At 32.5% G+C, this 13,840-nt stretch overlaps 1 protein-coding gene and 1 long non-coding RNA gene across 6 annotated transcripts in view; one reads left to right on the forward strand and one right to left on the reverse strand.

The window, feature by feature from the left end:
• CHD1 (chromodomain helicase DNA binding protein 1) overlaps nucleotides 1–13,840 on the forward strand; it is a 71,768-nt gene that overhangs the window by 19,375 nt on the left and 38,553 nt on the right. For all 3 annotated transcript variants that reach the window (XM_072958349.1, XM_072958350.1, XM_015246723.3), the window contains exons 3-11: nucleotides 5,026–5,227; nucleotides 6,349–6,468; nucleotides 7,724–7,788; nucleotides 9,520–9,669; nucleotides 9,809–10,083; nucleotides 11,710–11,935; nucleotides 12,117–12,217; nucleotides 12,445–12,623; nucleotides 13,475–13,602. In XM_072958349.1, the coding sequence (XP_072814450.1) occupies nucleotides 5,026–5,227; nucleotides 6,349–6,468; nucleotides 7,724–7,788; nucleotides 9,520–9,669; nucleotides 9,809–10,083; nucleotides 11,710–11,935; nucleotides 12,117–12,217; nucleotides 12,445–12,623; nucleotides 13,475–13,602 (1,446 nt within the window). The remainder of the gene's footprint in view (nucleotides 1–5,025; nucleotides 5,228–6,348; nucleotides 6,469–7,723; nucleotides 7,789–9,519; nucleotides 9,670–9,808; nucleotides 10,084–11,709; nucleotides 11,936–12,116; nucleotides 12,218–12,444; nucleotides 12,624–13,474; nucleotides 13,603–13,840) is intronic.
• LOC140695614 (uncharacterized) overlaps nucleotides 3,142–13,840 on the reverse strand; it is a 73,421-nt gene continuing 62,722 nt past the window's right edge. For all 3 annotated transcript variants that reach the window (XR_012071299.1, XR_012071298.1, XR_012071297.1), the window contains 2 exons: nucleotides 9,518–9,578; nucleotides 3,142–3,660 (listed from right to left, as the gene is read on the reverse strand). This is a non-coding gene — a long non-coding RNA (uncharacterized lncRNA). The remainder of the gene's footprint in view (nucleotides 3,661–9,517; nucleotides 9,579–13,840) is intronic.

The raw sequence follows: 13,840 nt of genomic DNA on the forward strand, positions 1-13,840 counted from the left end.
CTAGTTTACTTAAGTGTGGATTTGTTTTTAGAAATCAAAATCTGGGTGCTAGGTGATAATAAATTTAAAACTTGAAAGAGATATATACATGGGTTGATAAATAGCAAATCAGAAGATACACTGCCATAAATACAAAAAGATACATGCAGTGGACCATTTTTTGTGTTACTGTTTGTGTATCAAAAGACTGGAAACAGCATATTTATCTTTGAGGGACAGGTTGAAATTGTGATATATCTATCAAATGGGGTATATGTAGTTGCATAAAGGAATGGGAAATATATCTATTCCTGCACTGCTGTGGAATGATCTCCAGGATACAATGTGTGTATAACACGGCATCATTTATATTAAACTGTAAATATGTGAGTAATCATTTGTGAAAGGGGAATATAAACATACTCTTATTCATAATTTGCTTATATTAAAAAAGGGAAAATAAATGAAAAACTTAAAAAAATTACTGGAGAGAGAGAGAGGACATGGTATAGAGAAAACAAGGATGGAAGCTGAATTTTTACTATAACTTTTGAGCTCTGAAGTTGGATCCGAGTAAATAATAAACCAACGTTAAATCAAAGTGAATAAAAAGCAGTCCCTAAAAATGAAAGCAAATTATGCTAATTAAACCAAATTGGTGGCCATGCAGAAATGAATTAGTTTAGTTGACTCAAAGCAATAATTTGATTGTGGGGCTGAGTATTCCTGAAGGCCAAAAAGAATTTAAAGAAATCTTAACATTTAGTAATCGTATAATAATGGTATTGTTACTGTGAAACTAGAATGTATATTCTAAGATACAGCAAGTAAAATAAATGAAATGCCTGAATTACAGTCTGAGGTGAGAAGTACACAAGATGAGCCTGGTTCATCTTGTCAGACCAGAAAGAGGAAACTGTCAAAGATGACTTGAGGTCATATCAGAAGGATTCAGGAATTAAGAAAGGGTTTTCTGCTCACTTAAGATGGGATGATTTGGACAAATTATCAACGATAATAGACTGTTAAAACTGATCATTTCAAATCCATGGATTCATAATGAGACTTAGAAAATTACCGGTCTACTCTGAAAGGATGCTAGGAATTTAACTCATTTTGAAAGCTGGAAAATAAGGAGAAGAAATGAAATCCCTCTCAGATATGAACTGTATACCTCAAGGTTAACAAATATGATGAGGGAAAGTTTCTCTTTATAAAAATACTCCACCTATTAGTGAAGAAATGATATATTTGGTAAATAATGATATAATATCACTAGTTTACTGCCTCTGAATATATAGTAGATGAAGCCATATGATCAATTACTACATTACATATAGGGCTGAAAACATTACATATAGGGCTTATGAGGAACTGTATAATGGAAGGATAAAGCTGAACATAACTGAACATACAGATTGAACTTAACCTCACGCAAAAGGAGACAACCAAACATTGTTTCTTCCATTTGAAGCCCACAACTCTTAAAAAACATTCTTGCCTAGAAAAACTGAACTTAAATCTGAGCCTCTAGATCTAACAGTTTACAAGAAATACAAGGGAAAGAAAAAATATGTTAAATAATACCACAGGGGTACAGTCAGCAAAATCTGGAAAGCCGGAAGAGTCTACAGAAAAAATTACCTAATTCTTCCACAAGATAAATTGCAAGAGAAAAAAAAAGGAGGGAGAAGAATCTGTCAGATTAATGAAAAAGACTTAAGAAAAATATGACTCAAGTGCAATGTGTGAACCTTGTTTGGATTCCCATTCATAGGCAGTGAAGAAACAAAATCAACTAAAGGGATAAACTGAAGTGGGTATTTAATATTTACTTTAATATTTAATTTTAAGGAGTAGGTGATTTTTTACAAGTATGATACTAGTATTGTTGATGTTTAAAAATATTTTGTTACTTGTTTTACATGAGTACTGAAATGAAATGTTTATGGATGAAATTTTAATATGTTTGAGATTGTGTGTGTGGGAATCTGAGTTATTTAAAACAAGATTGGTACGAGTTGATAATTGTGAAGCTGGTTGATAGATTATATATAGTTACTTGTTATATAGCTCTCTTGTTTTTGTTTGAAATTGAATATAAAAACAAATGTGAAAAGACTAATTTCAATTGTATATATGTTTTAAATATGTTATTTCTACTCAACTTACCTTAAGAAAACTATAATTTTATCAAAATACCCATAAACATGATGGTGGGTTTTCTTTTGTAAGTTGAGAAAGATGAGGAAAAGAGTTCAGTGTTTTTAATAATCTACCACCTTATTACTTTTGTACTTGTGGGATTTAATATACTTAACAAGGATAACTCTTTTAAGTGCTATACAGATACTTAACGTTGTATAAAAAATCAGTGGTATCGGTTACTACCTAAATAAAATGTTATTTAAGGGTTAGAAATATTTCTTATAGCCAAACTATGTTTGTGAATTTAAGGATCTGTATCCATGGATATCTTTGATTTGTTTGCTTGTGTATATATCCATCCACACATCAGGCATATACACTGAGTTCATTTAATGCTCAGCATTTAAAGAACAAGTAAAAATCCCAACATTCTAGGAACATGTGGTGGAATACCAAAAAAAAGAAAAAGAAAGAAAACAGAAAACTACAGTGATTATTACATAGTATGCATGCAGCCAAGATAGTTATAGGTACAGGATGTTGTGGGAATGCTGAGGGAAGTACCCCTGATATAATTTGGGGTAGATTTAATGTTGGAGTCAGGGGAAATGGGTTGAAAAAAAAAAAGAGAAGTAATTATACAAAAGCAGGAAGTGGAAAGAGAAACTCTCAGAGAATTACAAGTAGTTTACCACCCCTAGAATTAAGAGTTTAAGTGGGAAACTGGCTAGGGATAGGTTGGAAGAGATGAATTTCTGAAGGACCTCATAGGTGTCCAAACTTTGTTACAAAAACACTGAAGACTTATAAAAAGAAAGTTAGGCCATGTTAGATTTTCATTCTAGAAAAAACATGCAGCAGTGGGCTGAAATAGAATAATTCTAATACCTAAGGTAAAGACATTTTAATAATAAACCCTATTATGCCATTAGAGTAGCCTAGACGCAGGCTGTTTGCATTTATCTCCGGCCAGACTACTTCTTTCTAAAGAGCCTGAAAAGAAAGATTCCTACATTCACTTAAGAATTCTGATTTATTAACAAGGAATTTTGACTAGCTATTCATCTGGAACGACTAATCAACATACAGTTAAGAATGTAGGCACATGATAGCCCTTCAAATCCAATCATTGATCCATCTACTTTTTGAGTATTTATTGAACACCTGCCTGTGTAAGGTACTCTGGAAAATAAAAACAGTACCTCAAGAACCTTATAAGCAGTTAAAGTGAAGCCCTTCTGCTTAATTCTTCTTTCTTAAAGGATTAACATCCTCACTTTCTTCTAAAAGTGTTCCCCAGTTACTGTACCAAACTTGTTTATATCTTCATTGCTCCCCATATCCCTGGACCAGTTATCTTGAACATAGCACATCATGGTATTTATTGGTTGACACGACTGTCTCTCCATATCAGGTTAGAAGTTCTTTTAATGGTGAAAGCTTTGTCTCAGTAAGTAAGACTCAGTCTTCCCAGTGCATAACACGCGACTGTTCTTGGTAAAGTTTCTTAAATAAATGGTAGATGTCTTTTACCTAGTGGGTTAAAGGAAAAACAAAATTGTGTGTCAGGAAAAGTATTTTTCTCTAATATTCTTGCTCATATTTCAAGGGACCTGAGTAAAATATAGCAATTTTTGTTTTGTTTCTTAATTAAAAGGCACTATGCTGTTTTTGAACCTTGTGACTAGTGGGTAGAAACTGTTGGAAAAATGATCTTGACATCATAGACTTTAAGAGGCAAATTTTTGTTTCTGTGAAGAAAAACATTCCACTAGATTCCCAGATTTTAAAAATAGATGTTTGTTCACACTTTAAGCATTTTAATTTATATCTAAGTTTTGGAATCAGAAGTCTTCTTGCAGACTTTTGTGTCTATTTCCATGTAGAAACTGTTAACTCCTTGCTCTTGAAAAGGCGAAATTACTTTTAGAAAGGGGTTACTTTTTAGTATTGCAGTCTGTTTTCTTGGAGTAATACCTCCATCTGGTGGTATTTCTGAAAATTACAGCAGAGGACCTGAAGCTTGGGTTTTGTTGTATAGACATAAACTACGTTACCTGTTGTTTCTCACAGAGCTGGATGAAATTACATCAAAAGCTTAGTGTACCATGTATGTAAAAAACTTAATGCCCTGGTTTTCAACAATTCAAATGTAAACACTATGGGAACAGATGGCCCTCAGGATTACACAATCAATCACTTAGACCAGACTATTTCTGGTCTACCTTTGACTGAAAATTAGTACTGGAGAATGAGTTAGTTTCTCAGTTAAGTATTTATTGCTTTCACATGTGTGTTTATAGCAGCTAGGAATGATTGTGAAAACTTGCTATTTCAAATTTATAACTGAGGAACCATAACAGATTCAATATAATTTTCTGAGAAGCAATTACTGATCTTATTTTTTAGTAAATTGTATATTATCATAGCTCAGTTATAACATGCAGCATTCCTCTGGGATGGTGATAGAAAACAGATGTAAACTTGAAAACAAGTTGAAACTACAAATAAATTTGTTTTCTACCTTTTACTATGAGGATATTTAACATTTAACCTTTTCTTCACACAATTTCTACTTTAGCCTTTTAAGAATAGGGATTCTGACTTAGACCTCTTGTCGTCCCAAGTTTCTAGATCAAGATTCTGTGCTTGGTAGGTTTTGTTCATTATCTTGGAGGAAGACTGTGATCTGATTGCTTATGTTTTAGCCAAAACTGTACTAAGTCTTTTAAGTTTGTCCATTATTACTGATTAACATTAATTTCTTTTTCTTTTTTTTTTTTGGCTGTAGAAAGCTAAAATATGAAATAAAGTTTGATGATTTGAGCTTTCTGCTGACTTAAGTAAACTAAATTTTTAATGAATTTTCTTTGAAATCTGTTTATTTTCAAATTGTAGCCAGTCGGATGATGATTCTGGGTCAGCTTCAGGCTCTGGATCTGGTTCGAGTTCTGGAAGCAGTAGTGATGGAAGCAGTAGCCAGTCAGGTAGCAGTGACTCTGACTCTGGATCTGAATCTGGCAGTCAGTCAGAGTCTGAGTCAGACACTTCCCGAGAAAACAAAGTTCAAGCAAAACCACCGAAAGTTGATGGAGCTGAGGTAATAAAGTATCCAATGAAAGGTAGATTTCTTGTGTTACTTTGGGAAAATTTATAGCATTGGTTTAGAGCATTCTGAATCTAGATTTTAGAAAATGTTAATTTTAAACATTAAAATACACTGAAAAGTGATTCTCAAATTGTGGTTAAATACCTGTGGACTAATTGTTTTGGAAGAAGAGCAGTCTGTAATTATAAAACAAGTACAGAATAAACACACACACAAATACAACTGTCTTTTTGGGGGGCTGGGGGTAGGTAATTAGGTTTACTTATTTATTTTTAGAGAAGAAACTGGGGATTGAACCCAGGACCTCATGCACACTAAACATATGCTCTACCACTTGAGCTATACCTTCCCCCACAACTTTCTCTTTTGAGGCAGAAATTGTTTCATAAATATTTAGTATCTTATGGAAAAAAATTAAAGGCTTTGTGGTTTTTTTGTCAGTCTTACAGTATCTAATCTCTACTGTCAAGATGTTCAAAAGAGATACTTTATTGCTAATAGAGGAATTTAATAGAACTCTTCTTCCTTGAAGATACATAGTGCAAGTAGGCTGTTTGATAAAAGTTACTGTAAGATTTACTAGAACTGGTCTGTACTTCAGAGTAGGGTTACTTAGAGTACCAGTCATGATAAGATGCTTGGGCCAGAATATAAATGAACATTCAGCTTCCTTCATGAAGGAAATCTAGGACCAACAAAAAAAAAAAAGTCAGCTGAACTCAAACTGTGCTTAGTTACATAGCTGATTTGCATCCTGACTCAAGTTCTTCATCTTCACCTCACACCAATTAAAAAACAGCCACACTCAGAGTAGCACTGATGTTGCACACTGGTTTTGAGAATAGTAGTCTTGGACAGCAAAGAGCATATTGATTAATATTGTCTGTCTGTGAAACTCAGCACAACATAAAGTATTTATATACAATGAAAGCTCAGCATTTTATTTTAATTGTATTACAGTAATACTGTATTTCATATAATGTGAGTAAAGAATACAGTGTTAACTTACTAGGAGGCAGTGAAAATGTTGGTGCTGCTTTTCAGTAAATTAAAACCTTTTCTCAGAATTTTCTCAGAATTTCATCTTTTATTTATTTATATTTCTATTATAGTTTTGGAAATCTAGCCCTAGTATTCTGGCTGTTCAGAGATCTGCAATGCTCAAGAAGCAGCAGCAGCAGCAGCAGCAGCAGCAGCAGCATCAAGCTTCATCTAATAGTGGATCAGAAGAGGTGAGTTTTCATTGAGAAAGCTGTTAGCTTAAAAGTAGACATGATGCCCAATCACTTAACTGGGTAAGTATTTATGAAATTACTAGAAACAGTATGGGTTTTGGAACAATAGGAAATAGTTTTATTTAATATGTGTATCAAGACCCTTGAAAGGTGGAATTATTTTTATCCCAATTTCCACTTTTAGGGATTAATCCAAAACAAGCAATGGAAATTTGTTTGCATTTGCTCATCACAGCAAAACTAGAATTTCTAAACTAAATGTGAATACTAGGGAAATAAACGTACACAAACACAAACATGTATTCACACAGATATATGAATGAAGAAATGTACTGTTAAGTCATATTTGTATAGACGGTTAATAACAATTCTCTACATGCTTTTAAAAGAATAGGCTTCAGCTATAAACAGTGTAGTTCCTGTGTGCACTTGAGTACACGTGCATGTATGTTTGCACAGAAACATTCAGGAAGAAAAGCAGGTTTCCTAGACTACCTGAAAGTAGAGTATTCCTTTCCTAAGCCAAAATGGTGTAAAGCAAAGAAGCATTTATGTTAGAACACATCTTACTAATAGATGCACAAAATAAATGGAGATAAAGCACAGATGACCACAGGTGCAGTTCAAAATTATGGCAGCTTGATGCTGAGATGCTGAGTGTAGTTACCGGGAAAGGAGTTTGAAGGTGCCATTCTCACTGCTCTGCATGTGTGCTACCTCTGTAACAGCTTGCTGCAAAACAAATGCTGAACGCTATTTTTGCCTTTTGTCTATTTTCGTAGAAGTGAACGTTTTCTTCAGGTTTTTTTCATTTAGTGAAAACAGATACTAATGTTTTTTTTTTTTTTAAAGCAGTGGTGTAAATCTACTTTCAAGAAGTGGGGGATATTTGTGTATCAAAAACTGCCTAATGAGGAAGAAAAATATTAAGTCAAAATTTGACATACCAACAATTAGGATTCCTTTTTAAGGCTGTACCAGGCAACAATAATGTTCTCCAGAGATGGTAGATTTTAAGATTTTATACAAAATGCTGACATTGTGATGTTTACCTTACTTCACTGGCTGTGTTATAAATTTATGATAAAAATGTTATTAATTATGTGCTAATTAATGGTATAAATAGAACAACATGGAAAAAAGAGGCTTTACAGTTACTGTTATTAGCAAGTTAATGCTAAATAGTATATAGCAAGCAAAAATTTATTATAGTTAAATTCGAATCATTAACTAACTTAATTTTTCTTTATAGGATTCCTCTAGCAGTGAAGATTCTGATGACTCATCGAGTGAGATCAAAAGGAAAAAGCATAAAGAGTATGCCATTTTTTCAACTGATCACTTTGATATCAAGAAAATCCTAATGTTTTTGTGTATCTTCCTTTATGAACAGTTCTTGCCAAATGTGGACTTTTGTAAATTCTTGTTCATGACATTTATTAGATTTATTTAAATTGTTAATTTCTAGCAGTTATTTTTCTGTAACTACCTGAATTTTTTATGCCCTTATCTTCCTATAACTCCTTTCCCATATACAAACATACATACATATATATATATATTTAATGGAGTTAGTGGGGATTGAACCCAGGACCTCGTGCATGCTAAGCACATGCTCTACCAGTACCCCTATACCCATATATTTTTAAATGTCAAAGACCTGCTTAGTCACTATATCTCTTGTCTGGTTATTCTGCACTTTCACTTTGTTATCCTAACTTTGGATTTGTTATTTATCCTACTTTATGACTTTACCTTATGCATCTTTAATGTGAAGATTCATATCTTTTACTAGTTTCTTAGAATTTAGTCATTATATCTCTAGACATTTTCTCTTTCTCATTCCGTAAATCTCTGTTACTATTTTTAATAGATATATTTTGTATTTGTCTTATTGGATCATATCTATTGCATATATCTGTTGGATCACCCATCCTATCCTCCATGAATCTTTTGTATCATGTTTTTTATCCTTTATTGCTATGCTACATTCTGGCTGATTTCTTCAGATCTGTCTTCTTATTTACTAAGTGCATTTTCAACTACTATGTCTCATTAGATGTTTAACTTTTACCCTGAGTTAGGAACTTCTAAACTCAGCAGGATGCAAGCAAAGAATGTTTTTAAAAGCAAGAGTCATTTGGGATGATGGACAGATTTGGTTGGATATAAAAAATCATTTTAACTTTTATTGTAAAAATATAAAATGGAGACTTTTCATATATCCTGTCTATTCTACTTCTAATATGCAAACTCTGAAAAAAATTTCAAGATGAAGAATTTGCTTCTCCATTAAATCATAAACCATACTTTATCATATGCTTGCTTACATAACCTCTAATATAGTTGTAATTGGTGCAAGAGATGGAGAGCAACAGAGTAGGAACAGTAGCTGTGAGACAGGGTGTAACGTATCTATAAGAACTTGACGTGTATTTTTCATTTGAAGTTTATATTATAGCAGAATATTAACAGTGCATCCAGTACTTTTTCTTTACATATTGATTGGAGTTAAATAGACTAAAAATAGCAACAAAGGTAAGGTAATCATTGAATGCTGATTGAGATGGACTGATTTTAACTTTTTTGATTCTATATTTTAAGCTTTGTAATGAACATATGTAGTATTTTAAAAGTTATTTTGAAAGGTATATTAAAAATTGTAGTCTCCAGAAAATAAAAATAAAAGGGATTAGAATCTCATTTTTGAAAGGGCAAGTATAACAATTATAAACAATTTTCAGAATTAAATCCTCTGAGTCTTTAAATTAGTATACTATGTTTTCATCTGTGGCAGTGTTCAAAATAGGTTTACTTATTTGCCCTTCATTGAGACATAACTAAATGATTTAACAAAAAACTCTAGAGTTATGGGAGAAATCTATGAAGAACACTTTCCAGCATTTTTCTTACTTTATAAACATTTTAAAATTGGTGAAAGCAATAGTATTTTTTATATTAACTGGAATATAATTTAGTTTATTTGATTTTTGTATTTTATTAGAAACAAAATTCGTTATAAATGTCTTTTATATACTTTACATACAGTGAAGATTGGCAGATGTCTGGGTCGGGATCTCCATCTCAGTCTGGCTCAGATTCAGAATCTGAAGAAGAAAGAGATAAAAGTAGTTGCGACGAAACAGAGTCTGATTACGAGCCAAAAAACAAAGTTAAAAGCAGAAAACCTCAAAATAGGTAAGTATAGTATGTTCCTGGTTTGGTGCTGAAAATTGTTCGTTTTAGAAGGTATTCTTTTTTTTAATTTATAGTTTCTTAAATCTTGTTTTATGCCAGTGTTTCTGTAAAATACTTCTCACCCTCTGGTCTTCCCTAGATCTAAGTCAAAAAATGGGAAGAAGATTATTGGACAGAAAAAGAGACAGATTGATTCATCTGAGGAGGAGGAGGAAGAGGATGAAGATTATGATAATGATAAAAGAAGTTCTCGTCGCCAAGCAACTGTCAATGTTAGCTATAAGGAAGATGAAGAAATGAAAACAGACTCTGATGATCTACTGGAAGTCTGTGGAGAAGATGTTCCTCAACCTGAGGAAGAGGAGTTTGAAACAATAGAACGATTTATGGATTGTCGAATTGGAAGAAAAGGAGGTACTCTTTTGTTTATTTATTTATTTATTTTTAAACTTTTTTTTATTGAGTTATAGTCATTTTACAATATTGTGTCAAATTCCAGTGTAGAGCACAATTTTTCAGTTATACATGAACATACATACATTCATTGTCACATTCTCTTTTGCTGTGAGCCACCACAAGATCCTGTATATATTTCCCTGTGCTACACAGTACAGTCTTGTTTATCTGTTCTACATTTTGAAATCCCAGAGGTACTCTTTTAAAAAGCGTATTTAGTTTTTGGTTGTTTGAATAATATTTACTAGAGCAAATTATTTCTTGAATATTTTGAAAGCCTATAGGGTAGAATTCTTTTGTTTTACTTATTTGCTATAAAATATTCTTTGTTTGGCTTGAATATTTTCTTCCCAGTAAGTATCCATTTGATCTCACTTTATATATTGCAGATATTAGAAAAATTTTAACCTGTGCATTTGAGCTTTTCTGTTACCATGCATAAATAAGTAATTGCTATTTAGGTATTTTCAATTTGATAAATGGTTTGATTTAAAACATTTTTTCTTTCATCTTTGATATATAGGTTATTTTTTGCTTATCTTGACATGCATTTTTTCCTTTCAGTTTTATTGAGATATAATTGACAGTCAGGACTGTTTTAAGGTAGACAGCATAATACCTTGACTTACATATATTGTGAAATGATTACCACAATAAGTTTAGTTAATATTCATCTCATTAGAGATATAATTTTTAAAAATAAAGAAAATTTCCCTTGTAATGCGAACTTTGAGAATCTATTCTCTTAGCAGCTTTCAGATATGCCACACAGCAGTGTTTACTATAATTGTTATGTTGTACATTAACATCCCCTGTACCTACTTATAACTGGAAACTTATGCCTTTTGACTGCCTTCATCATATTCCCCCTCTCTCTAGTAACTACAAATCTGATATCTCATTCTATGAATTCCTCCTTCTCTTCTTCCTCTCATCCCTTCCTCCTTCCTTCCCCTTCTTCCTCTGTTTTCCGTATATTAAGTATGGTCACAGGGCATTTGTCTTTCTCTCACTTATTTCACTTAGCATAGTGACCTCAAGGTCCACTTGTATTGTCACAAATTGCAGAGTTTCCTCTTTTTGTGGTTGAATAATATTCCATTGTATATATGTGTATGTATATGCCAGTTTCTTTATCCACTTATCTGTGGGTTAAAACTCAGGCTCTTTCCCTGTCTTAGCTGTTATAAGTAATGCTGCAATGAATATGGGAGTGCAGATGTCCCTTCCACATAATGATTTCAGACATAACTTTTCAAAGATGATTTTAAATATTTTAATTTTCAGTTATCAATATACCAGTTATCAGTTATAAACTGCTATATGATCTTAGGCGTGCTGCTGTGTTTTGACCTTATTTTTCCTAATTTTAAAACTGAGGAGATTAAATTAGATTACCTTTCTGGTCTAAAATGCTGTTTCTCTTATAAATGTGTAGTATCGTTTCTCCAGAATTCTTATACCGTATCACCTTCCTTATTTAAAAGAACGTATCTTTTTCTATTTATATTCTTGAATGTTTGAGTTGAAAGGAGATACTTCTGTAACAGTTTTAAGTAGACTGTATTGTGATTTCCTTTTCAGCTACTGGTGCTACTACAACCATTTATGCAGTTGAAGCAGATGGTGACCCGAATGCAGATTTTGAAAAAAACAAGGAACCAGGAGAGGTCCAGTATTTAATAAAGTGGAAAGGATGGTCACATATCCACAATACTTGGGAGACAGAAGAAACCCTTAAGCAGCAGAATGTTAGAGGAATGAAAAAATTAGATAATTATAAGAAAAAAGATCAGGAAACAAAAAGATGGTAAGTTTTATATTAAAGTTAAAAACTAATGATGCTTTATTTCTATTCCAGTTTCTTCATTATTCAAACTGGCTCTCATGATAAATGGCACAATGGGAGATTTTGTGCTACAGATGGTATTTGAGGGATGGGTTAGTTAGAGGAGATTTTGAAGTCTGTTTCTGGATTAATAATCTTTCAGGTTGAAGAATGCTTCTCCAGAAGATGTGGAATATTATAATTGCCAGCAAGAACTTACAGATGATCTCCATAAGCAGTATCAAATAGTGGAGCGAATAATTGGTTAGTAATAAATTATTCTAATTATACCTTTATCTTTCTATGCTTGAAAAAATCTGAAAAAAAGTCTTAAATTTACTGCTTAAACATCAAATACAGTAGCTTGCTCTCACTATAATAATAGAGTGTTGTAAACCAGATGACATATTTTTATTTGTATAGTTTTTACTAAGAATTATTCCTTGTGTAAAATTCAATGTAAAAAAATAAATACCTGATTTATCTCACAGCTCATTCCAATCAGAAGTCAGCAGCTGGCTATCCTGATTATTATTGCAAATGGCAGGGCCTTCCATACTCAGAGTGCAGCTGGGAAGATGGAGCTCTCATTTCCAAAAAGTTTCAAGCATGCATAGATGAGTATTTTAGCAGGAATCAGTCAAAAACTACTCCTTTTAAAGACTGCAAAGTGAGTATTGTTTGCTGTTTTTAATTACTGAAAATGTATTTATGTCTCATAAATATTACAAGCCCACATAGAGAGTTGGTTCCTGATTTCAGATAGGCTGAAGGTGAGAACTGCTTGGTTGGTAGGTCTTACGGGAAATGATGTTCCTGTAATTGCTGTGATATCTTAGATGTGGTACTGTCTTAACCTTGGTGAGTGAAACTGTTTCAGAAAGATAATAAATTGGTGGTGGTAGTTGTGGGGAATGGTTTAGGGAGACCAAACAGGGAAAATTCCATGGAAATTAGATGTATATGCTTGACTTAAAATGTAGTCAATATTTTCCTTGAAAGTAGGAAAGGAAAAGACGGATGTTCCCATAAGAAAGTAAACAGGACTACCTTGCCTAATATTGTAAAGTTATTAAGTGATAGTTTCGGGGTCTATGTACTACTAGAATTTGTGTTCTTATTACAAGATGGAATTAAATTCATAATGGTAGTTTAGAAATCAGAAACCAAATAGGAATTTAAGCCAGTTTTATGGGTTTTTTTCAGGTCAGGCCTGGAACAATGGTTAAATGAATGAATTTAATACAGGTTTTACTTTACATAGGACCCAAGTATTTCAGCAAGCATGTACTTACAGCTGTCATTTTTTGTTCAAAAAAGAGAGCAAAATATGTCATTGGTATATTGTTATAGCAATAGAAAACAGTCTTTGAATCCTCATATATTTTGAATCATGGAATTTCTGAGCTTGATCATTTGAGATGAAATTTCAGAATTTATGGTAAAAGCTGAGATCTTCATCTTTTAATATAATTTCTTGTGTTTAATAATTCTTCATATTAACATTTATTTCTACTAAAGGTATTAAAACAAAGGCCAAGATTTGTAGCCCTGAAGAAGCAGCCGTCCTATATTGGAGGACATGAGGGTTTAGAATTAAGAGATTATCAATTGAATGGTTTAAATTGGCTTGCTCACTCTTGGTGCAAGTAAGTATATTTTGAATTGTCTAAGAGGATAGGATAACAATTTTAAAAATAGAGGATTTGGAAAAGATTTCCACCAATGTAAAAGAAAAGACTCTTTGGCATTTAAAAGCAGGTCTTTGAGGTTCCCATGTATAAACAAATACTTAGTACATACTAAGAAGAAAATCCAGCAGAGTTTAACCTTTTGATTTTTGCAGTACTGAAACAAGTTTTCATTGAACTTAAAATCAGAAAATAT

This window comes from Vicugna pacos, chromosome 3 (genome assembly GCF_048564905.1).
Source record: "Vicugna pacos chromosome 3, VicPac4, whole genome shotgun sequence".
NCBI lineage: Eukaryota > Metazoa > Chordata > Mammalia > Artiodactyla > Camelidae > Vicugna > Vicugna pacos.